Source organism: Oryx dammah, unplaced genomic scaffold, assembly GCF_014754425.2.
Source record: "Oryx dammah isolate SB20612 unplaced genomic scaffold, SCBI_Odam_1.1 HiC_scaffold_3, whole genome shotgun sequence".
In the NCBI taxonomy this organism is placed as follows: Eukaryota; Metazoa; Chordata; class Mammalia; order Artiodactyla; family Bovidae; genus Oryx; species Oryx dammah.
The window spans coordinates 58,103,439-58,127,315 of NW_024070187.1; the positions used below are offsets into that span (position 1 = coordinate 58,103,439).

General features: G+C 40.5%; 1 protein-coding gene across 1 annotated transcript in view; it reads right to left on the minus strand.

Annotated features, from left to right (window-relative positions):
- The window catches only part of UGDH (UDP-glucose 6-dehydrogenase), a 34,653-nt gene extending 10,776 nt beyond the window's left edge, over positions 1-23,877 (minus strand). Inside the window, exons 1-3 of the mRNA XM_040238042.1 lie at positions 22,253-23,877; positions 14,703-14,871; positions 4,949-5,050 (exon numbers count right to left, since the gene is read on the minus strand). Of these exons, the coding sequence (XP_040093976.1) occupies positions 4,949-5,050; positions 14,703-14,864 (264 nt within the window). The 5' untranslated portion in view covers positions 14,865-14,871; positions 22,253-23,877. The remainder of the gene's footprint in view (positions 1-4,948; positions 5,051-14,702; positions 14,872-22,252) is intronic.

Here is a 23,877-nt window from a genome sequence, read left to right on the forward strand (position 1 = left end):
ATGGGAAGTTAACAGCATCAGTAGGCTTGGTTTCACCCTCTATTAATTCCATGGAAATAATACATTTTATAAATACAATACCTTAGGGAACATCTTGAAGTACCTGGAGAACTCACTCATTACATTTCTACATTTCTATTGAGAAGCTACTATATATGTGTCAGAGTCAGGATAGCAGGATAGGCAGGGTCTAAGCTAAGACTAGGCTTCCCACATAGCTCATCTGGGCTTCCCTCATAGCTCAGTTGGTAAAGAATCCACCTGCAATGCAGAAGACCCCAGTTTGATTCCTGGGTCAGGAAGATCCACTACAGAAGGGATAGGCTACCCACTCCAGTATTCTTGGGCTTCTCTTGTGGCTCAGCTGGTAAAGAATCCTCTTGCAATATGGGAGACCTGGGTTCGATCCTTGGGTTGGGAAGATCCCCTGGAGAAGGGAAAGGATACCCACTCCAGTATTCTAGCCTGGAGAATTCTATGAACTGTATAGTCCATGGGGTCATAGTCCATGGGGTCACAGTCCATGGGGTCACAAAGAGTCGGACACGACTGAGTGACTTTCACTTTCACTTCACTAAGCTAAGACTGGAGATATAAAGATGAAGGAGACTCCAAAAGGAGTTCATGGACTGAAATGAAATGTAAGTTCTCTTTTAGTTCTTCTCTTGATTATATGTAACATATTATCCTAGTCTTTAAAACTAAACTTAAAACTCCTTGTACTCTCCTTTTTTTATAGACCTGTATCAATAAGTTTTTATAAATGTCTGCAGTGTCATTCACAAATGCTTTCTTGGCTATTTAGAACTAGAAATTATCTAGCACTTCCAGGATACAGAATACTATGCAGACAAAGACTATCATATAGAAAGAAAAATAAACCATGAGTTCAGAGTCCAGGCATTTAGTTTTGGCGTAGCTGTATCATGTAACCGTGGGGAAGTATGGCTGCCTTTGTCTCAATGACCTCACTGGAAAATGAGAATAACACATTCTCTAAAATCTAACTCATGAGTTTCATAACATTCACAAAGAAGTGAAAATACTCTGAGAAGTCCAAACTTCTATATAGGAATAATTTTTGAACCAGTAAGTAGCACCAATTTTCTTCTCTTGACAAGCTTATGACTTAATGGGAGACCAAATAAAAGAATGAAACCAAAATAAATCAAAACATGAAGATTTAGATGAGGTGTGAAAAGCATGAGAAAATTTTGTTTATATGCATGGAACAACTTAGGAAAAGACTTAGGTATGGAAGTCAGGGTGTGGTGGCGCACAGAAGGGCGAAAACGACTGATAAGACAATGTGAGCCATGCTGGAGATGTGGGATGATCAGATGGTTTCCCCAGGTAAAGGAGCTCTACAGATAACAATTAAAAACTGATTCCATAGCATAAAACTATTCCTACCTGGAATTCACCTAAAAATAATTTGGGTAATCTAGGATGAGAAAGAAGTATAAAAGAAGATTGGGGACTTCCCTGGTGGTTCAGTGGTCAAGACTCCATTCTTCCACTGCAGGGGGGTTGGGTTTGATCCTTGGTTGGGGGAACTAAGATCCCACATACCCCGAGGAGCAGCCAAAAAAATTATGAAAACAAAGATCACGAATGGCCATGATGACTGTTGACAGTGGAGAACAGGTACCAGGGGTTCATTATATCGTTGGTTCCATCTTTTGCAAAAGTTTGCTATTTTTCATAATGAAAAGTATACAACAAGCACAGTTTAAAAAAAAACTGATGCCGAGAAAAATAGAAGCCAGGTAGGAGTCATACCACAAAAATAACTCTAACAGGCACACAAAGCAATAGCTTGGAAAGATTCAAGGGAGTCAAGGGAGCTCAGGCAGTGTATAATCAGCTGTCTTTGCCAGAACACACTAAGGTAAACTCTATTGCCTTAAGAATAGATTCTTTAAAAAATATATTTCTTTTTCTTACAGAAAACTCCCCTCTTCCCATTCTAGGTTGTGGTTATCCAAATGTTGGGACTAAGGTAACTTCTTGATTTTCTCCAAGTATCTAGATACTCCCAAATAATTTCTCCTTTTCTATGCCTCTACCCTAACCTTCTACAAGCTTGAGCAGACAAAGGATAGGTGAGTCACAAAACTGGCACCAGTTCCTCTGAAGTAATTTTTAAAAAGAAAGACTGAATTCATAGCACAGTTTCACCAAGGGTTTCACAAGTTCATTTCTTCACAGTACTGCTTTTGCCTCTATACACATAATCAATTCAACATCATCTCTACTCTATGGACGCCCCTGGTGTTTCTTTATCTCATGGAACCCAGTCCAAGCTCACACCACTGGCTTTCCCCTTACTCCATAAGGCTATAAAGGTCTTAAGTCATATAACACCCTAGCTCAGCTACCACCTGGTGATAACTATACCATCACACACAGAATATTTGAGTCACCAAAACAGCAAGAAAAAAAACTACCTTGGTTCACATATTGGATTACCAGAGTGTATACCCAAGCATTGATTCTACTTTTTTTTTTTTTTTGATGTAAAATCAAAGGTAATGAAATATAACTAGTACAGATGAAAGAGACAAAGGGATAGTTACCTTAAGTGTTCAGATTAGCAACATGAGCTAGAACATGAATGAATACCCTGGCATCCCTATCAAAGACAAGGCACTTAGGAAGGGAAAACCATATTTATATCCATTAAGAGATTTCTGTCATGCCCTGAGGTTTTGTGTATGAAATAAGTGAAGAGCTGAAGGTCTTCCCACAGTGTCCCATTCACAAGGTTCTGCTCCAGGGCGCTGCTTGCATTCCAAGTCTGAAGTGAAAATGAAGTCTCTCCCAGAGGCCTGCTGTTCAGCGTTGCTCCCTGGTGTGTGTCCTCATGTGTCCTCGCAGGTTTGTGGGGTACCAAAAGGCTTTCCCACACTGCTGACATGTGCAGGGCTTCTCACTGTGCATTCGCACATGCTTCCTTAAGGAGGAGGGCCAACAGAAAGCCTTCTGGCACTGCGTGCATGTGTAGGCTTCTCCCTGCTGTGTGTCCTCAGGTGTCCCTGAAGGGAGGCTTGGCGCATGAAGGCTTTCCCACAGAGTGGACATCCAAAGGGCTTCTGCCCCGTGTGTGTTCTCTCATGTTTCTGGAGGGACATGGAGCAGCTGTAGGCTTTGCCGCATTCTGTACATTTATAGGGCTTTGCTCCATTGTGCATCTTCGCGTGCCTTTTAAAATATCTCTGATGCCTGAAGGCTTTCCCGCAGTGCTGGCATTCACAGGGCTTCTCCTGACTGTGTGTTCCTACATGTTCCCTGAGGGATAAGGAGGAGCTGTAGGCTTTGCTGCATTCTGTGCATTCGTAGGGTTTTATACCACTGTGTGTTTTCATATGTCTCCTGAAGTCTTTGGGACAACTGAAGGCTTTTCCACATTTCTTACACATATAAGGTTTGTCACTGGTGTGTATCATCATGTGTCCAACCAGGGATGAGGAATATCGGAGGGCTTCCTCACATTCCTCACACCCACAGTGTTTTTCTCCAGTGTGAGTTCTCTTGTGCCATGCAAGGTATGAATGAGAGGTAAAGGATTTCCCACAGACTTTACACATGTGGGTTTTCTGTCCATGCTGACCTCTCTCATGTCCCTTAAAGGATGAGGGAAAAGCAAGAGCTTTTCCAGATTTCTTACAATCTGAAGACCGTTTACTACCATGACTCTTCACACATCTCTTACATGTTCTCCCAGCATCCTGACATTTATTGGGTTCCTCTTCAATGTCTGTGCCCCTAGGAGGGCTTAGGCATGAGACACAGCTGCAGGCTTCCCCACATTCCTCTCATGGATAATATCTGTATCCAGGGAGAGATCTCTGCTGATTTTGGAAAGAACAACCCCTGTAGGCTTTTCCACACTTAGTGCATTTACAGGGCTGAATTCCAGGCCAATATCCCTTATGCAGAGTAAGATCTGTAATTTGGTTCAGGGCTTCCAGACAGTGATGACCTTCATTATCTATGCAGAGCTTCTCTACCAAATGATTTCTCCAATCCCTTTCTAGGGTCTGGTGACCTCTGATGTCAAGAAACATCCGGTTTTCTCCAAAAAGAGACCAGGAATCATTTCTTGTGAATCTTACTTTTTTCTCTTTACTGAACAGTTCACTTTTCAAAACATCACACTGAGTACTTGATCTGGTTTTAACCCACAGAGGCCAGGTTCCTGCATGTCTCCAGCATCACATCTCTGTAGAGTTTCCTCTGACCAGGGTCCAGCAAGGCCCATTCCTCCAGGGTGAAGTTCACAGCCACATCTTCAAAGACCACTGAGTCCATATCTGCCAGTTCCTGGATCTCCAAAGCATCCTTCCCGGAGCCCGCGAGGCCACAGACACATGACACCTGGGGCCGCAATCCACAGGTATGCCGGAGCGCCCCTGATTCTACTTTTTTAAATGACAAAGGTAGAACAATTAAGTTCTGTTATGAACTGAAGTTATTTATGGACTAGCCTAACAACCTAATCAAGATACGCCAAGTTCTAAATAATTAATTTAAAATGATTTTTGGAATATAAATTCATCTAGATAGGAGATGGTTGTACAGTTGCAGCAAATTTTACCTGATTCTTTTTACCGTAACTACACCAAGCAGGGGAACCAAGAAACAACAAAATACATATACTATCACCCTATGTGCTCATGTGTGCTCACAAGTTATCAACACTTCCTAATTCTAGATCTCAGACTAGAACTTTCTCTGAACTTATTTATTCAATGATCTGAAATGATAAGATGATCATAGAGTTTGGTGAATTGTTGGATAAAATTAGTGAGAATCAAAATTCAACCAGACAACTTTATACTAAGTAATGCTATGGCTTAATACCACTGGATTTATTATTAAACTACAATGAAACTTCTATACAGACAAGAATACATTAACTCACGCAGCAAAGGAAAATACTTACAGAAATAAACACAAGATCAGCTTCCTTAATGGCATCATCAATATTGGTAGAAAAAAATAAATTTTTTCCTCGACAGGATTCTACCACTTCTTTTAGTCCTGGCTAAAAAGAGAAAAGAAATGAAGTTGCACATAAATTTTACCAGCCAGATGAGATAACCCAATAGTATAGAATTGCATTCACTCAGGGAAAGGTCATGTTGTAATTTAAAGGTCTAGATTTGTTCTCAAATAACACCTCTGTAGAAAACTCAAAGATCAAACTGGTACCAAAGGCCATCTAATGTACATTATATAACATAAAAGAACAAAGCAAAACTGAACTTGAACAATTAAAGCAGCAGATCAACTTAATGCATTTCATTGTTGACCATGTTCCAGACTATTTCATAAGAGTTAACAGTTAACACCAAGTATCACATTATGATCAGGAAAGTCAAAGTCTTTCATGATTTCAAACAAACATTTGATTTTGCATCGTCATTATGAATGCAGGTTTACTCCCATGAATCCAGGTCATAGAACACAGACCATTCAGACTAGTTGTGAAATAGTCGATAAATATTTACACATGTGTAAGTTTATAACTTTTCTAAGTCCCAGTATAAGAAACATGTCTATCAAAAAAATTGTTACTTTCCCATATAATTTTTTAAGTTGATATGTTATATTTTCATTTTTATTCAGTTCAAGAAATATCTCTTTTTTGTCCACATGGCATGCAGGATCTTAGTTTCCTGACCAGGATCAAACCCTTGCCCCCTGCAGGGGTAGTGTGGAGTCTTAACCCTTGGACAGCCAGGGAAATCCCTGGTGTCACCAGTTATAGCAACTGTTTCCTTATTTTGACTAGGTTCTAGAAAATTAGAGTAAAGGGTTATTTTACAGAGAAGATTTAATTCAATCCTATATATAATCTTCCAGTATTTAAATTAAAGTAACCTAAAATCAGAGCAATGCAGAATTTATAGTCTTAATAAGACTTCAACATGAACAACTACATTATTCCATTAAAATCAATGGGATATTTGTAGATATCCAAAACAAATGCAGAAGCAGTTTATAATATAGGTTCTACCTCTTATTAGGTTCATTATGTAATTATCATAATTAGTATTTTGAATTTATAAGGTACTTTTTAATGGAAGAACTCAGATCCTTTCATAGGTTAAAATTAGCTTTTGTTTTATTCAGAAAAAGCAAAGCAAATTATCCAGTTTGGTTTTTTTAGAAGTAGTTATTAAATGGCTCTTTTAAGTGAACAAAATTAACATTAAAGTAGTAACTATTTAATAAATATGGTAACACAAAAAGTTTTCATTGTTAAATATTAACAGAATCTACTATTCTGTTCTCTGAGTAAAAACATGAATACCTTATTACCAAGTTTCATCTGATAGTCATTACTATTTCCTTCTTAGACAGTAAAAACGCCTAATTTTATTAATATAGTTTTGACCCATAAAATATAAACTTATAACATTAACCACTGGACCACCAGGGAAAAAATCACAATGAGCACAACTTTGTAGACCCTAAATACACTTAGCTGAGTTTTTCAATGTAGCTTGGTAATATTTTCACTTGTCCTCTCATTCTGAGATTACTGCTCCAACCTACACTACAGGTTCTTCAGAGGATTGTACCTCCCACGTTCCAACAACTGAGATTAACCAATGTTCCAGTCACTTTTATTTCCTGTTCCCACCAACAAAACAGTTATCTTTATCCATTCTTATTTGCATGCCTGTGTGCTCAGTCCTGTCTGACCCCATTGACTGTAGTCTGCCAGGCTCTTCTGTCCACGGGATTTTGCTGGCAAGCATATTGGAGCAGGTTGCCATTTCCTCTTCCAGGACATCTTCCCAACCCAGATATCAAACCCTAGTCTCTTGAACTGGCAGGTGGATTCGTTACCACTGAAACACCTGGGAAGCCCCATCCTTGATAACTTCCTTCCAATTTCTGAGAAGGGGACTTTCAAGGCCAATTCCTTTTCTTGTGCTTTTGACCTCATCATCTTTGCTATTTTTCTAGACTTTATTCCATCAGTTAGCTTCTTTCTTCTTATAATTTTGACCTTTCCTTCTCTATGTGATTTGTCTACCTTAGTTTATTAACATGCTTCTTTATCAACCATAGGAAAAAAATATAAATTAAAAAAAATTGTCTTTACCCCATGTCCCTCTCCAGTGACCAACACCTTTATTTCCTTATTAAACTTTTTAAGAGCCATTCCTTTTCTACACTCTTACTTCTCCAATCCCCTACCACTTGAAACTGTTCTTGTAAAACTTGCAATGGCCCCCATAATATTGAATTTCAAGAATATGTCTCATCTCTTATTCCTCCTGTATCTGTCATAATTGACAGCTTATTCACTCAGCAAATACTTGTCAAGTAGTTACTGAGTACTGGCCCCTGTGTTAGTCACTCATAATCAAGACATATTCTTTATGGAGTTTGCACTACTAAAACTCTTCTGGCTTTTAGTTCACCTCCTCTAAACTATTCTTCATAGCTTCCCTAAGGCATTTCTTCCTCCACCCACCATCAAACATTGGTATTTTCCAGGGTTCTGCCCTTGACTCATGCTCTATTCTCACTATAGGTGCTTCCTGAGAGAGCTAACCTACTCTGATTTTACTGCTGCCTGCATAATATTTTTTTTAATACCTGGATAATCTTAACTTTACATCTTCAGACTTGAATTCTATCTTTTTGGCCATGCCTTGTGGCATGTGGAATATTAGTTCTCCAACAAAGGACTGAACCCAGGCCTCAGCTGTGAAGGTGCCAAGACCTAAATCACTGGACCACCAGGGAATTCCCCAGTCCTGAATTCCTGAATATCATTCTAGATTTATTCCTCTCCTTCATCCTTTTATATAATCAACAGTCAAGTCTGATCATTTTTCTTTCTAAATATTTCCCTTGGGAATTCCCTAGTGGTCCACGGGTTAGGATTCTGAGCTCTCAGTGCTGAGGGCCTGGATTCAATCTCTGGTTGGATCACACAAGCCTCAGTAGTCAGTCAGTTCAGTCGCTCAGTCGTATCCAACTCTTTGTGACCCCCTGGACTGCAGTACACCAGGCTTCCCTGTCCATCACCAACTCCTGGAGTTTATTCAAACTCTTGTCCATTGAGTCGGTGATGTCATCCAACCATCTCATCCTCTGTCATCCCCTTCTCCTGCCTTCAATCTTTCCCAGCATCAGGGTCTATTCCAATGAGTCAGTTCTTCACATGAGGTGGCCAAAGTTTCAGCTCCAGCATTAGTCTTTCCAATGAATATTCAGTACTGATCTCCTTTAGGATAGACTGATTGGATCTCCTTGCAGTCCAAGGGACTCTCAAGAGTCTTTTCCAACACCACAGTTCAAAGCATCAATTCTTTGGCACTCAGCTTTCTTTATAGTTCAACTCTCACATCCATACATGACTAGTGAAAAATAATAGCTTTGACTAGACAGACCTTTGTTGGAAAAGTAACGTCTCTGCTTTTTAATAAGCTGTCTAGGTTGGTCATAACTTTTCTTCCAAGAAGTAAGCGTCTTTTAATTTCATGCCTGCAGTTACCATCTGCAGTGATTTTGGGGCCCCCCAAAATAAAATCTGGCACTGTTTCCAGTGTTTCCCCATCTATTTGCCATGAAGTGATGGGACCAGATGCCATGATCTTCGTTTTCTGAATGTTGAGCTTTAAGTCAACATTTTTACTCTCCTCTTTCACTTTCATCAAGAGGCTCTTTAGTTCTTCTTCACTTTCTGCCATAAGGGTGGTGTCATCTGCTGGTGTCATCTGCATATCTGAGGTTATTGATATTTCTCCCGGCAATCTTGATTCCAGCTTGTGTTTCATCCAGCCCAGCATTTCTCATGATGTACTCTGCATATAAGTTAAATAAGTGGGGTGACAATATACAGCCTTGATGTACTTCTTTCCTGATTTGGAACCAGTCTGTTGTTCCATGTCCAGTTCTAACTGTTGCTTCCTGACCTGCATACAGATTTCTCAAGAGGCAGGTCAGGTGGTCTAGTATTCCCATCTCTTGAAGAATTTTCCACAGTTTGTGGTGATCCACACAGTGAAATGCTTTGGCATAGTCAATAAAGCAGAAGTAGATGTTTTTCTGGAACTCTCTTGCTTTTTTGATGCTCCAACGGATGTTGGCAATTTGATCTCTGGTTCCTCTGCCTTTTCTAAATCCAGCTTGTATATCTGGAAGTTCATGGTTCATGTATTGTTGAACCCTGTCTTGGAGAATTTCAAGCATTACTTTGTTAGTGTGTGAGATGAGTGCAATTGTGCAGTAGTTTGAGCATTCTTTGGCACTGCCTTTCTTTGGGATTGGAATGAAAACACCTTTTCCAGTCCTGTGGCCACTGCTGAGTTTTCCAAATTTGCTGGCTTATTGAGTGCAGCACTTTTATAGCATCATCTTTTAGGATTTTAAATAGCTCAACTGGAATTCTATCACCTCCGCTGGCTTTGTTCATAGTGATTCTTCCTAAGGCCCACTTGACTTTGCATTCCAGGATGTCTGGCCCTAAGTGAGTGATCACACCATCGTGATTATCTTTGAGAACCTCACGAACAGTATGAAAAGGCAAAAAGATAGGACAGAAGCCTCAGGAGGAAGTAAAAAAAAAAATTTCCCTAATCTAGTGAGTCTCAGAGTGAGTGGAGTGAGGATGGAATGACTCTTAAGGAAGCTGTGCATTCAAAAGAGCTCATTAAATATGATAATTACATATGATTTATCATTTCTCTATCAGTGACCAGGACTTAAACATAAATCACCAAGAGTCTAATATGAAAATTTGGTATATATAAAGAAAAATCAATACCATAAATTTAATAGTATCATTGAAAACAAATATCTACTTGTATATTTTATTTATTTTTTAAAGAAATATTCTTTTTCTTTTAATTTTATTTCATTTTGGTTGCAGTCGGTCTTCACTGCAAGTGGAAGCCACTGTCCAGTTGGGGCGCCTGCGCCTCTCACTGCAGTGGCCTCCCCTGCAGAGCACAGGCTGCAGGGCTTGCAGGCTGAAGCAGTCCCAGCTCCTGGGCTCCACAGCACAGGCTCAATAGTTGTGGCACCTGGGACTAACTGCTCCATGGCATGTGGGGGCCTCCTGGACCAGGGAGTGAACCTGCGTCCCCCACACTGGCAGGTGGACTCTTCACCACTGAGCCACCAGGGAAGCCTGGTTGCATATTTTAATGGAATTATAGGATACAGATTTAAGGAGGAAGTTGATTGCAAAAGTATCTAAAGTTTCTCCGGAAATAAAATATTTCTCTGCCTTGTCCACGATAGGTCAGTGTAAAATCACAATTGGTAATAATATGTGTAAGCTACTCAGTAAAGGAATTCATAAAACAGCATGAACTCTGGTTAAACTTGTCACTTGTTTTTCTTCTTTCACAGTTCTCCCTATTTGACATTTCACCTAACATTCACACCTTCAATATGGCCAAGGAAATGGGTAGGAATAGTTTTACAATACAAAATAAAGAAATAAACTTTGTTCCATTTTGGAACAAAGGCCTAACATATATTTGAAAATGAATAATTGGGTCACATGGCTCATTTTCCCAATTTTTTCCAATACACAATGCTACGGAAATAATTTATTTTCTTCTGATTTATAAATTCCTTCAGTAGGTGTCTTTTAACAACTGATGTCTAAGAAAGACACATGAAAATTATAAGCCTAAAGTCATTTACTTGCTAAGAGGAAAACCATTCTACTTGTTAAAACAATAATCTTCTTGTTATAAGAAGATTCCTTCTAGAATTTTAAAATAGCAGTGCCATCTTTTTAACCTCCAAAGTCAGCTGGGTTTTATTGAAAGACTCCATTTCTTTGCAAGCTACACTAACTAGTACAGAACTAAAATAGCTGCTTAGCTTATCATCATCTAATTTTCTGGAGTATACGTATTACAAATGAGATAAAAACAAGACTATGAAGACCAAATAATTACAATTTTAAATAAAGCCAATACAATTATGGGATATGTTAGAGTTCTGAGAACTCAAACGTTGTTTCTAATGGGCAGCCGTGCTAGATAGACTTTCAAATCTTTTAGATTCTATTTAAAGAGATTTAAAGAAGAAAAATTTTATGAAATAAAAGTGTGAAACAACAAGAAAGACTTTTGATTTTTTTGGTAGTTTAGTGAGAAAAAACAAGTAAGACATGGAAAAAAATCATCTTAGATCTTAATTCTTTTTCTCTAAGTATATATCCCAATTGGATTCAATGTCAATGTAGAATACTATTGTGTTTTTTTGGAGGAATTTAACTTTTAATGAAAAAAAAAGTATAACATGGCAAGGTGAGATTACCCTCTCACTTCTTTTGTGGCTATTACTTTTATTTTGGGTATTTGGCTGTTATTTATTTTTATTTAAGTATAGTTAATTTATAATATTGTGTTAGTTTCAGGTCTATATTATAGTGACTCAGTACTTTTGTAGATTATGGTCCATTATAGGTTGTTACAAGATGATGGGTATAATTCCCTGTGCTATACAGGATAATTCTGTTGCTTATCTACTTCATATAGTTTATATCTGTTAATTCTATATCTCTAATTTGCCCCTCCTCCCTTCCCTCTCCCCTTTGGTAATCACAAGTTTTCTGTATCTGTGGAACACACTATCTTTAAAGCACTGAAGTCTCAGGAAAAAGAGTTTCAAATTTCAGATAATAGAAATAGCACTAGTCTTCCATGGAATCTCAAAGAGCTGGACACAACTTAGCAAATGAGCAACAACTGGGTTTCCCTCATGGCTAAAGAATCTGCCCGCCAATGCAGGAAACATGGGTTCGAACTCTGGTCTGGAAACACCCCACCTGCCATGGAGTAAACTAAGCCTACACGCCACAACTATTGAGCCTGTTCTCTAGAGCCTGGGAACCACAACTACTGAGTGCTCATGCATCTCAACTAGAGAGTAGCCCTCGCTCGTCCCAACTAGAAAAACCTTGACATCAACAGAGACCCAGCACAGTCAATAAATAAATAAAATTCTTTAAAAAAAAAAAAACAGTACTAATAAGAATCTAACTAGGGAACATGTGTTCTGATCAACTAATGTTTTTGTTTTCTCCAAGAAAAAAAATCTAAAGCCAATATATTATAGATACTTTTGAACTGTGGTGTTGGAGAAGACTCTTGAGAGTTCCTTGGACTGCAAGGAGATCCAACCAGTCCATTCTGAAGGAGATCAACCCTGGAATTTCTCTGGAAGGAATGATGCTAAAGCTGAAACTCCAATACTTTGGTCACCTCATGGGAAGAGTTGACTCATTGGAAAAGACTCTGATGCTGGGAGGGATTGGGGGCAGGAGGAGAAGGGGATGACAGAGGATGAGATGGCTGGATGGCATCACGGACTCAATGGACTTGAGTCTGAGTGAACTCCGGGAGATGGTGATGAACAGGGAGGCCTGGTGTGCTGTGATTCATAGGGTCGCAAAGAGTCGGACACGACTGAGCAACTGAACTGAACTGAACTGATACTTCTTCTAGTTTGAGATAATCTTTTTTTTAAGTAAAAATTTTAGTGAAGTAAAAGAAATTTTAAACAGTACATATACTTTAGCACAGAAAAGTGCTCAGTTTTTAGAAGTGAACACACTTGTGTAATCACTATCCATACAAGAATTAGAAGAATATAAACAGGGGAGTTCCCTGGTGGTCTAGTGGTTAGGATTCTGGGTTTTTACTACTGTGGCCTGGGTTCAGTCTCTGGTTGGGGAACTGAGATCCTACAAGCCTGGCTGGGTCAACAAAACAAAACCAAAAAACATTAAATCAAAGCCTGCAGTATGTCCTCTTCTAGTAACTACAACCCCTCAAACTACCATCATGCTGAATTCTACCACCAGGCCAGTATATCTATATTTGAACTTTATATAAATGGGATACATAGTATGGACTACCTTGTGTCCAATGACTTGTTACTTTTATGAGAATTTAAACATATGCTTGCATGCAGGAGTAGTTTCATTGATTTTTCTATGTAGTATTGTATTTTACTATAAATTAAACTATAATTTATGTATCCATTCTATTGCTAATTAACACATAGGGTGTTTCCCATTTGGGGTTATTAGGAATAACACTGTTAATAATACTGTCTTTTGGTGCATATATGTGAGCTTTTCTGTTGCATATACACCTTGAAGTAGAGTTCCTAAGTCAGACTATGCACATTTTCAGTTTTAATAATTACCGCTGAAACATTTTACAAACTGGCTGTACCAATTTATGTTCTGATCAGCAGTGTATAAGCGTTTCCTCGGTGGCTCAGTGATAAAAAATCTGCCTGCAATGCAGGAGACATGGGTTCGATACCTGGGTTGGAAAGATCCCCTGGAGAAGGAAATAGCAACCTACTCCAGTATTCTTGCTTGGGAAATCCCATGGACAGAGGAGCCTGGAAAGCTATAGTCCATGGAGTCACAGAAAGTTTGACACAACTGAGCAACTAAACAACAGCAGTGCATAAAATTCCAATTGCCCTAAATCCTTGTCAACACTTGGCATTGTCAGCAGTCATAATTTTAGCCATTCTGTTACACTTTGTGTTTGAAAAATTATGCTGGCATAATAATTATGTAATAATCAATTCAGTATTCAACTGAATGACTGGATATAAATATAGTTCACAAGATTTCAGATGACTTCCAGCCCTTTTATGGATATCAGAATTATTAAACTATTAATCAAGTTATCTTTCCAAAATGCTTTTAAAAATTCACACAAACCAAAATAGTAGTAATGTTATCTAACAGGGAAAGAAATGCCATCACACTGAGGTATTTAAAGAAGTATTACGGGAAGTTCATCTGGTAGAGGAAGAAAGGATAAAGCACAAACAGAAGCTACCACATACACAGAGGGCTTTTAAAAAAAATTCTAAGTCTGATTTAGATATTAACAAATCATGGATTTCTATTCATAGAACTATAAATAGCAGGAAGATTTATCTTACAGAGATTTCCCCTTCTTAAGACTGCTTAAAGACTACAGTTGATTAGTCTTATAAATAACAAAACTTTTCTGGAAAAAAAAAAGAATATATTGATGTTGGAGAAAAATGCTATCCTCAAAACTTTCAAATGTTTTTCTGTTGGGTTTCAAAAGGATAATATCATGAACTCTTTTTACTATGAAAACTTTTAAAAATGAAACCTTACTCAATAAAATAGAGACACATTTTCCTAACTATGAGTTCTCTAAACTAAAGAAATACTGAAATTCCAATTTAAACAAATTTGTGATACTGAACACTGAACATGAAAGACACCATTTATTCATTCAAGGTTTATCTGATATTAATACAATAATCCAAAAATATAATAGGCTTACATGAATCAATATTAGAAACAACCAGTTTTTTAATTTTTATTTTTACAGAATGCCACTTTTTAACTGCACTATTATAATATGGTAGCCATACTAACAGACAAAATTAGAAAACGGAGAAGAAAATTACTCATCATCTCACTCCACTAATACAACAATTATTAATATTCAGTAAACTTTTTTCTACACATTTTTCCTGGGCATATCTGACATAATTATAATGTTCATAATATATATTTAGACTTTTCCATTTTATTCCTACAGTTACAGTCATAGAGTTTTACATCAAATTAAATTAGCAAAAAAAAGTAAGAAAGCAAAGAGCATAAGAACAATGCATTGTTTAATATGGTTTACCTCATAAATAGGAAGTGTAGGAGAGTTCCATGCATTGATTCTTGATTCATTGATATCAACAACCGTCACCCTGATTTCAGGGCACATGTGAGCAATGACACTACACGTGGGTCCACCAACGTAGCCTGCACCAATGCAGCAGATCTTCTTAATTTCAAACATGACTGTACTAGAAGAGAAACAGTAAGACTACTGAGAACAGAAAATGTGAAGAAATCACAGTGCACATTCATCACACTTTATAAAAACTGTCAAGGTGACAGGTATAGGGAAAGATTTCCTACATTCAGACCCATTAAGAATTATGAAAACAGTGATTTAAAAAAAAGGTAATGTCCTAATTGGATGACCTAGCCTGTTCTCAGCTGTACCAGCACGAAACATGGAAAAGATTACAGTAACTGATATTACTGAAAAAGTGTGACAAAGATTATAATGACCTAATATTTAGAAAGTCAAGCAGCACAATAAAACCTTTGCTTTCTAACACAGTAGCATAACTTTGACTGCCAAGGGAAAATTCATAGGTGAACACACCCATGCAATTCTTGCTTAACTAAATGTTGGTATACAAAGGTCAGCTTTATGACAGGTTTAGGCTAAAATGACAGATATTAAGATTAGTTCTAAGCCCAGAATTGACCTCTGAGATTATATTCCCTGCACAGTTTGGCTTCAGCCATTCTTTCTTAGGTACCGGACAAAGATCTTAAACTCTATTTCAACTTTAATCAGAAACCATGAAATAGTTAAAGGAAAGTAATTTCTGTAGTTGGGCTTTCGTAGCTCAGTTCATAAAGAATCAGCCTGCAATTCAGAAGACCTGGGTTCGATCCTTGGATTGGGAAGATCTCCTGGAGAAGGAAATGGCAATCCACTCCAGTATTCTTGCTGGGAGAATCCCATAGCCAGAGGAACCTGGCAGGCCAGTCAATGAGGTCACAAGAGTTGGACACGACTTAGCTACTTAAGACTAGTTTCTGTAGTTAGCAAAGCTATTTCACAGATGTTGATGACTTTTCAAGTGATTAGGTGAACTGATTCACACTAATCAAAATGACAAGGGACTGAGTTATACAAAAGAATGTCAGTTTATTCAGTAATAAGAATAAAAATAATCAAACTGATCAAATTCTTAGAAATTTTGCCCTTGCCAAGGACTAAATCTAATCTCAGACACCATCTGATCTAACCCATTCATGGATTACAAAGAGAAGGAAAACGGGAATTAGAGAGTTTAAGAACCTGTTAGTAGATTCCTGCATGGATCAGAGAAGGTAATATGGAAAGCTCACCTAGTTACAATGCCTGGCAAGTATATCCCTATAGTGAAAAAAGGTACACAAAGCACATAATTAAGATGATCCAATTTCCTCTGATATGAATTTGCACTAATCAAACAATGTTCTAATCTTCACTGGTTCTCTGGGTAAGCTTCCCTACTGGAAATGAACCCATACAAGTATCCTGGTCTGTGCTAATAAACAAATAATCTGGTTTATAAATTGATCTTTTGGTTATGATTAGAAGATATTAACTCCCAGAGTCTGATCTCTAATGACTCCTTTTTTCTTTTTTTGGCTGTGTGGCTTATGAGATCCTAGCTACATGACCAGGGATCAAACCCCAGCCCCCTGTAGAGGAAGCACAAAGTCCTAACCACTGGACCGCCAGGGAATTCCCTCTAATGACCTTTTAATAACTTAAAAGGGAATTTTAGTAAAACAGTAAATATGTACAGAACTTGTAACCTAATGACTTTTGAAAGAGACTGTGCTTAGCAATATGCATACAAAGTAATATTTTAAATGTATTTTTATTTTGAATAGGTAATAATTCATATGAATCAAAAATTAAATCTGATGGGTTCCCTAATGGTCCTGTAGTTAAGCACTTTCACTGCAGTTGGTCTGGATTTAGTCCCTGGTCAGGGAACTAAGATTCCACAAGTCACTTGGGGCAGCCAAAAAAAAAAAAAAAAAAATCTGTGTAATAAGGTAAACAGAAGCCTCACACCTACCCCATCCTTATCTACTTTGCTACCACAAGCAACCTTTGTTAATATTCCAGGATACACCTTAAGAAAAACACTGAGCCCAGAAAAATAAACTTTTGGCAACCATGTATCTTTCATTACTTCACCCTTCTATTTTTCAGTTCTGCCTGTTAATACTCTCCCAGCCTCAAGTGCCCTATAGACACAGAAAATGTTGGCTTAAACCTCAACATTCAGAAAATGAAGATCATGGCATCTGGTCCCATCACTTCATGGCAAATAGATGGGGAAACAGTAGAAACAGTGTCAGACTTTATTTTGGGGGGCTCTAAAATCACTGCAGATGGTGACTGCAGCCATGAAATTAAAAGACGCTTACTTCTTGGAAGAAAAGTTATGACCAACCTAGATAGCATATTCAAAAGCAGAGACATTACTTTGCCAACAAAGGTTCATCTAGTCAAGGCTATGGTTTTTCCAGTAGTCATGTGTGGATGTCAGAGTTGGACTGTGAAGAAAACTGAGCACTAAAGAATTGATGCTTTTGAACTGTGGTGTTGGAGAAGACTCTTGAAAGTCCCTTGGACTGCAAGGAGATCCAACCAGTCCATTCTGGAGGAGATCAGCCCTTCTTTGGAGGGAATGATGCTGAAGCTGAAACTCCAGTACTTTGGCCACCTCATGTGAAGAGTTGACTAATTGGAAAAGACTCTGATGCTGGGAGGGATGGGGGGCAGGAGGAGAAGGGGATGACAGAGGATGAGATGGCTGGATGGCATCACCGACTTGATGGACGTGAGTCTGAGTGAACTCCGGGAGTTGGTAATGGACAGGGAGGCCTGGCATGCTGTGATTCATGGGGTTGCAAAGTGTCAGACACGACTGAGTGACTGAACTGAACTGAACTGAAGTCTCTCTGAGGTGACTTTTAAACTGACTTAAAAGATAAAATGGAATTAGTCGCACCCAGATGACATGGTTAAATTATACAAGAGAGTATAACCAACTAAATGACAAAATAAGTGTTAAAGTCCAGAGGAATCAAAATAAGAAAGCAACCTACATCAAGGGAAATGTAAGATCTAAGACTGGCCTAAAGAATAGGATATAAAAAAGAAATATAAGTGGGGAGGGCATTTCAGATGATAGGAGGGAATAGATAAGGACTTACATACAGAAATGAGTCCAAAGAAATGAGGTGATCTGCCTAGTTACAAGGAAACAAAAAGTGGATGTTAAGTAGTGAGAGGCAATGTTATACGCCAGCCTGGATGGGAAGGAGGTTTGGGGGAGAATGGATACATGTATATGTATGACTGAGTCTCTTTGCTATTCTGCTGAAGCTACCACAACATTGTTAATCAGAGCTTCCCTGATAGCTCAGCTGGTAAAGAATCCACCTGCAATGCAGGAGACCCCGGTTAGATTCCTGGGTCGGGAAGATTCCCTGGAGAAGGGATAGGCTACCCACTCCAGTATTCTTGGGCTTCCCTGGTGGCTCAGAGGGTAAAGAATCTGCCTGCAATGCAGGAGGCCCGGTTTTGATCCTTGGGTTGGGAAGATCCTCCAGAGGAGGGCATGGCAACCCACTTCAGTATTCTTGCCTGAAGAATCCCCATGGATGGAGGAGCCTGGCGGGCTACAGTCCATGAAGTCACAAAGAGTCAGACACGACTGAGCAACTAAGTACACACACCCCAATACAAAATAAAAAGTTTTGTTTTTTACAAAATAATTTTATTTATTTATTTATCTTGCTGTGCTGGGTCTTAGTTGCTGCTCAGGCTTTTCTCTAGTTGCAGTGAGTGGGGGCTACTCTGTACTTGCTGTGTATGAGCTTCTCATTGCAGTGGCTTCTCTTGCTCTGGAGCAACGGTTCAGGGAGCTCGGGCTTCAACAGTTGCAGCTCCCAGGCTCCAGAGCACAGGATCAATTCACTGTTAGTTGCTCCTCAGCATGTGGGATCCTCCCAGATCAGGGACTGAACTCATGTCTCTTGCATGGGCAGGTGGAGTCTTTACCACTGAGCCACCAGGGAAGCCCTCAAAAGTTTAAAATTACCAAAAAAAAAAAGTATTAACAGGTAATAATTGTCTCCTAGAGTGGAAATGAATTGGAAGTGGGTCTCAAATGCCTTTTTCAGGAAGGTATGACCATAAAAATCCATGAGGCTATAATTTAATAACTTAAGGAAACAGCTGAAAGTAACCATAACAATCAAAGGCATTAATGTCTCTAAAACCTAACAAGCTCCACTGAAGAAAAAGAGGGAGTGATCAGCTTGGAGCCTGGAAAAGGAACATTAAGAAGAAGAATGATGTTTATTTCAGAGCTGTCTAAAGAATGACACAGAATCTGGAAGTCAGAAGTGTTCTGGGTTCAGAACAGTAAGGCAAGAAAAGGCTTTCCCAATGCTTGGATGGCAAATTACCCCCCAAATTCTTGGCTCTGATTCCACTCTGCCTTATGAGTTCAGATTGCCAGGAATTATACTACTAGAAAGGGATGGCCTGGGTTTGAGACATCAGTATTCCAGGCACTAGAATAAAATTTCCCTACTGTATGAGCAAGGTTCCATCCTAGTATATCCATCAGTCTCTTATGAGCTTAGGCATTGTAAGTTAACACCTAAAACCTCATTAACCATGGGTCTGTGGGAGAAAAAAAAAAAATCAACCTTCCAGATCTGTAAGGCTGAAGGTCAAGTCCTGAACTGTGACAAATCTGAAGGACTACCACACACAGCAACACCCTTATTGGATAGGCAGCCTCTCTAATCAAAACCAAGATATGTGGAATACCTAAAAAGTGAAATCTCAAAGGACTTTTGAACGAGAGGATTTTATGGTGTTTTCACTTAACCCATAGTCAAGAGGTTGTAAGGGCAGCCTATGCCCTCAATCTCAACCAGAACAGGTTCTGTTAACATTCTTACAACAAACATGCGTGGAATATCTACATGATGAACTCTTAGGCTCAGGAGTTTAATAAGGTGGTCCCAGGCTAACATTTCTCTGCTGCTCTTCACCCAAGCACCTAGAATAGGCTCTCAACAAATATCAATTGGATAAGTAACTCTTATTAAGGGTCTTTTTGAGATGAAAACGGTTATTTGAATATTTTTAGCTTAGACGGCTTATCACAGTATTTTTGCAGATTGTCCAAAATCCTATCATCCTTTCTCTTAAGGTAGAACTTTGGCCTGTCTTCTCAGAGCTACTTCTTTAAAAACAAACAAAAAAAAGATTATGGCTGTGCTGGGTCTTCAGTGCTGCTTGCAGGCTTGCTCCAGTTGTGGCGGCTGGTGGGGTGCAGGGGGCTATTCTTTGTTGCAGTGCAAGGGCTTCTCATTGAGTAGTTTCTCTTGTTGCACAGGACAAGCTCTAGGCGCACGAGCTTCATTCCTTGTGACACACAGGCTTCTGGGCTCTAGAGCGCTGGCTCAGGAGTTGTGGCTCACCAGCTTAGTTGCTCCTTGGCATGTGGGACCTTCCTGAACCAGGGATTGAACCTGTGTTCGCTGCACTGGCAGGCGACTCTTTACCACTGAGCCACCAGGGAAGCCCCCAGAGTTACTTCTTATCCACCTTGGTTGCTGGGCCATATTCAGCTTGCCTTTCATATAAGCAGCTAGGGTAAACTGTTGATGGCAGGTGGGCCTGTATAGAACTGCATGTGTTTTGGGGGTATCCTTGTGTTGCTATTTCTGGGTCGCAGATGACAATGGGGAAATTACTGAAGAAGCCCGATGTATCATCTGTGCAAGTCCACTTGGAAGTTTCAACAAAGCTTCAATAAGCTTTAATATGGAGCTTGATACAGTGTTAGTAATGTACTTTGCCTGACACAGATATCTTCTGGTACCACTTTAAATTTCTACTTTTATATATCTTCTGATCCTCTACTGTGCTGTCTGGGAAATGGTAATATTTGCTTACGAATGAATCAGTTTGAAATGACTTTACCCCGTGTTTTGGGAAAGTCACAGCAATCCAAGCTGTTCCAAAACTATTTTTCTTTAAAAATTGTATAAATTCAGATCAATATTTCAACCTACAAGCCCTGGCTAACAAAGAGCGAACCTCCTGTTACAATCTAAGGTGAATATAATCCCTCCATCTCCACCTCTCTTCAGTATACTCTATAACTACCCAGTATAATGGGCTTCCCTGGTGGCTAAGTGGTAAAGAATCCGCCTGCCAGTGCAGGAGATGGAGGTTCAGTCCCTGGGTCAGGAAGATCCCCTGGAGAAGGAAAGTGTAACCCACACCAGTATTCTTGCCTGGGAAATGCCATGGACAGAGAAGCCTGGCAGGCTACAGTCCATGGGGTTGCAAAAAAGTCGGATGCAGTTTAGTGACTAAACAACAACAAAGCTAAGGCAATGGATGTCATATCAACTTCACACATCATTTTAGACATTTCAGAAATTAAATACTAACAAATGCCTGACCTGGGGAAAATATTTAATCAATGAATAAGACTGTTAACTTTATATCTAAAGGGTTTCATGTAAAGCTGTGGAAACAACAAGAGAAGATGGAGTATGATTATTGGGTGCAGATTTCCTATTAAAGGAGTACAGCAACAGGAGAAGAAATGAGACCTTTTAAATCAGGGTTGTCTATCCCTTACCTTAAACTAGATGCTAGGCACTACCAAGCACATCTCAGAGCACACAGTAACCTCTTTCATTTCCAGAACCACCCTCCTACCCAACAAGAAACAGACCAGACTACAGTTGTCCATTTCTTAGGGGATTTGAAGAAACTCACAGACTCGCTGTGTCTTTGAGGCCAGTCAGTGAACAGTTACTCCTCTGTATATCCCTGAAAAGTTCCCTATCAGTGAATCCTTCTTTTCTATATACCAGAATTCTCGACCTTACTCAATTATTTCCCTATCTATAAGAAGGTATAATTTTTCAAGGTCTCACACAAACACGATCTCCTGAAACACTCAAGAAAGTCCTTTCTTAACATGAAATAAAGCCATTATATGGTGTGGCAGCCAACAATGCATTTCAGGACAGCTATATAGATGTCACAACAGAATATTTTAGGACTTCGCCTTCGAAAAGGCTCTCTGGTTCATTTTCTTGTCAGTTTATTAAGAAGGGCGGTCAGTGAAGGGAGAAAAGCAGCAGCACTCCATGTGAGCAATTCTAAACACAAAAGACTTTGATTCAGAGGCCAAAATGGGGTCCCTAAGCAAAGGACCACTTCCTCCGGTGATGTTCGGTTTTCAGAGGCGCCAGGGAAATCTCACTGAAGTCGCAAAGTGGGAGAAAGCAGAAAAGAGAAGCGGTTGGAAGACTCGCCGAGTCTTGAATTAAAAGCCTAAGCTATCCCTCTTCCAAGGCAGCAGATCCAAAAGACGATTCCCGCCCAGAGCCCAGAAGAGGAGATGGAGAGTCCTGACACTGGAAAGCCTGGGACCGCGCGCAGCGAGCGACTGGAAGCAGCGCGCACACCCCGCCCGGCTCCTTTCACATCCCGGCGGGACCCGGGAGCACCCCACTGGGCGGCGGGGCCAGCTCGAGAAAGGCGCTTACCCACTTCCAGGCACCGAGCGCTGCAACCGCTTCTATCCCCCCGGCTCGGACAGCTCCTCGCTCTGGGCCGCGCAGCCGCAGCTTCAGCACTCGCGCCCTGCTCGGTCTGATCTTCCCTCACCGCACACCCTTCTCGGGCTGCCAGGCGCCACACCCTGAGTCCCGGGCCCGAGCCCGTATTTAAAGGTTTCCACCCGAGAAGGCGGAGGATTCATTCCCTGGGAGCCAAGCCCTCCCGGACTCTGCCCTCGGTTGCATCCCTGCTCCCCCTCCCGCCAAGCTAGGCCAGGGCCCTCCCCAATTTCCTGCGGGGCCCAGGGGCGGGGATACGGGGGCGTGGCTAGTCGTGGCTGGGAGGGGGGACAGACCCCGCCCCCTGCCGAAGCTGAGCAAATCCGCTCCCTCCAGCTCAGCGGCCCCGCCCCTGCCGCGCTGGGCGGAGCTGCGTGCGCTGTGGGTCCACCAAGGCCCAAGCGGCTAGAGCCTGGGGAGCGAGTAGGTCAGGTACTAGTTCCCCTGTAGTCTGAAGTCTTCTCTTGCCGTCTGGCCCCCGGTTCCTTCCATGTGTCCCCATCCTGTCTGACAGCGCTGCGGTGGTGCCGCGTGCGCGCCAGGTCAGCCATACTTTGGGGCTGAGGCCTAAGGGGACCGGAAGGTCCAGGCCCCCTTTCCGGTCTCCCCTCAGGCTAGAGGGCCTGCCTTGTCTTCCGGCTCCCCTAGACCCTGTGGATCAGGCGTGGCCAGCAGCTTCCTCCAGTCCCACGTCCTCCAGGCTCGTGGATCCTTCGTACCCTGCGGGCCCGAGTCCCAGGGTTTAGTCAGTTTACATATAGACCCGCCGCTTCTGGGAAGGAGTCACGCCAGATGGATGCTGAGTCCATCATCACTGGACCAGTTAGTGATCCCCAGGATACTCCTGATCCCGGAGTAGAGAAGCGAGACAGCCATGCCCTCCACGCAGATTTTCCAGATACTCCTGCCAAGTTCGGGATTTGAGACGTCTGTGCACGATAGGTAGCAGAGAGCATGCAAGATCTAAGTGCCGCCTATGAGGAAGAGTGAAATTAACGTATGGCGCCGCCCACTTTTAAGGAGAGCAGTTCTATTCCAGTTTCCCCACTCCAAGGTCATGTTAAACCTCAAATTTAAAGGGGAGGGAAGCAGTCATGACTTTTTCTTTCCTCTGGTTAAATTAAAAATTACATCACATGGAAGGACCTAGAGATTATCGTTCTAAGTGAAGTCAGCCAAAGATAACTATATCACGGCTTACATGTGGAATCTTTTTTTAAAAAATGATACAAATGAACTTTACAAAATACAAATAGACTCACAGACATAGAAAACAAACTTCTGGTTACCAAAGGGGAAAGGGGAAGGAGGGACATATTAAGAGTCTGGGATTAACATATACACCCAACTATATGTAAAATAGATAATCAAGGACTTCCCTGGCGGTCTATGGTGGACTCCCTGCGCTTCCACTGGAGAGGGTGCTGATTGGATTCCTGGTTGGGTAACCACCGGTATACCGCTGGGCAGGGCCAAAAAAAGAAAAAGATAACCAAAAAGGATCTCGTATATAGCACAGGAAACTCTACTTGATATCTTGTAATAACCTGTAA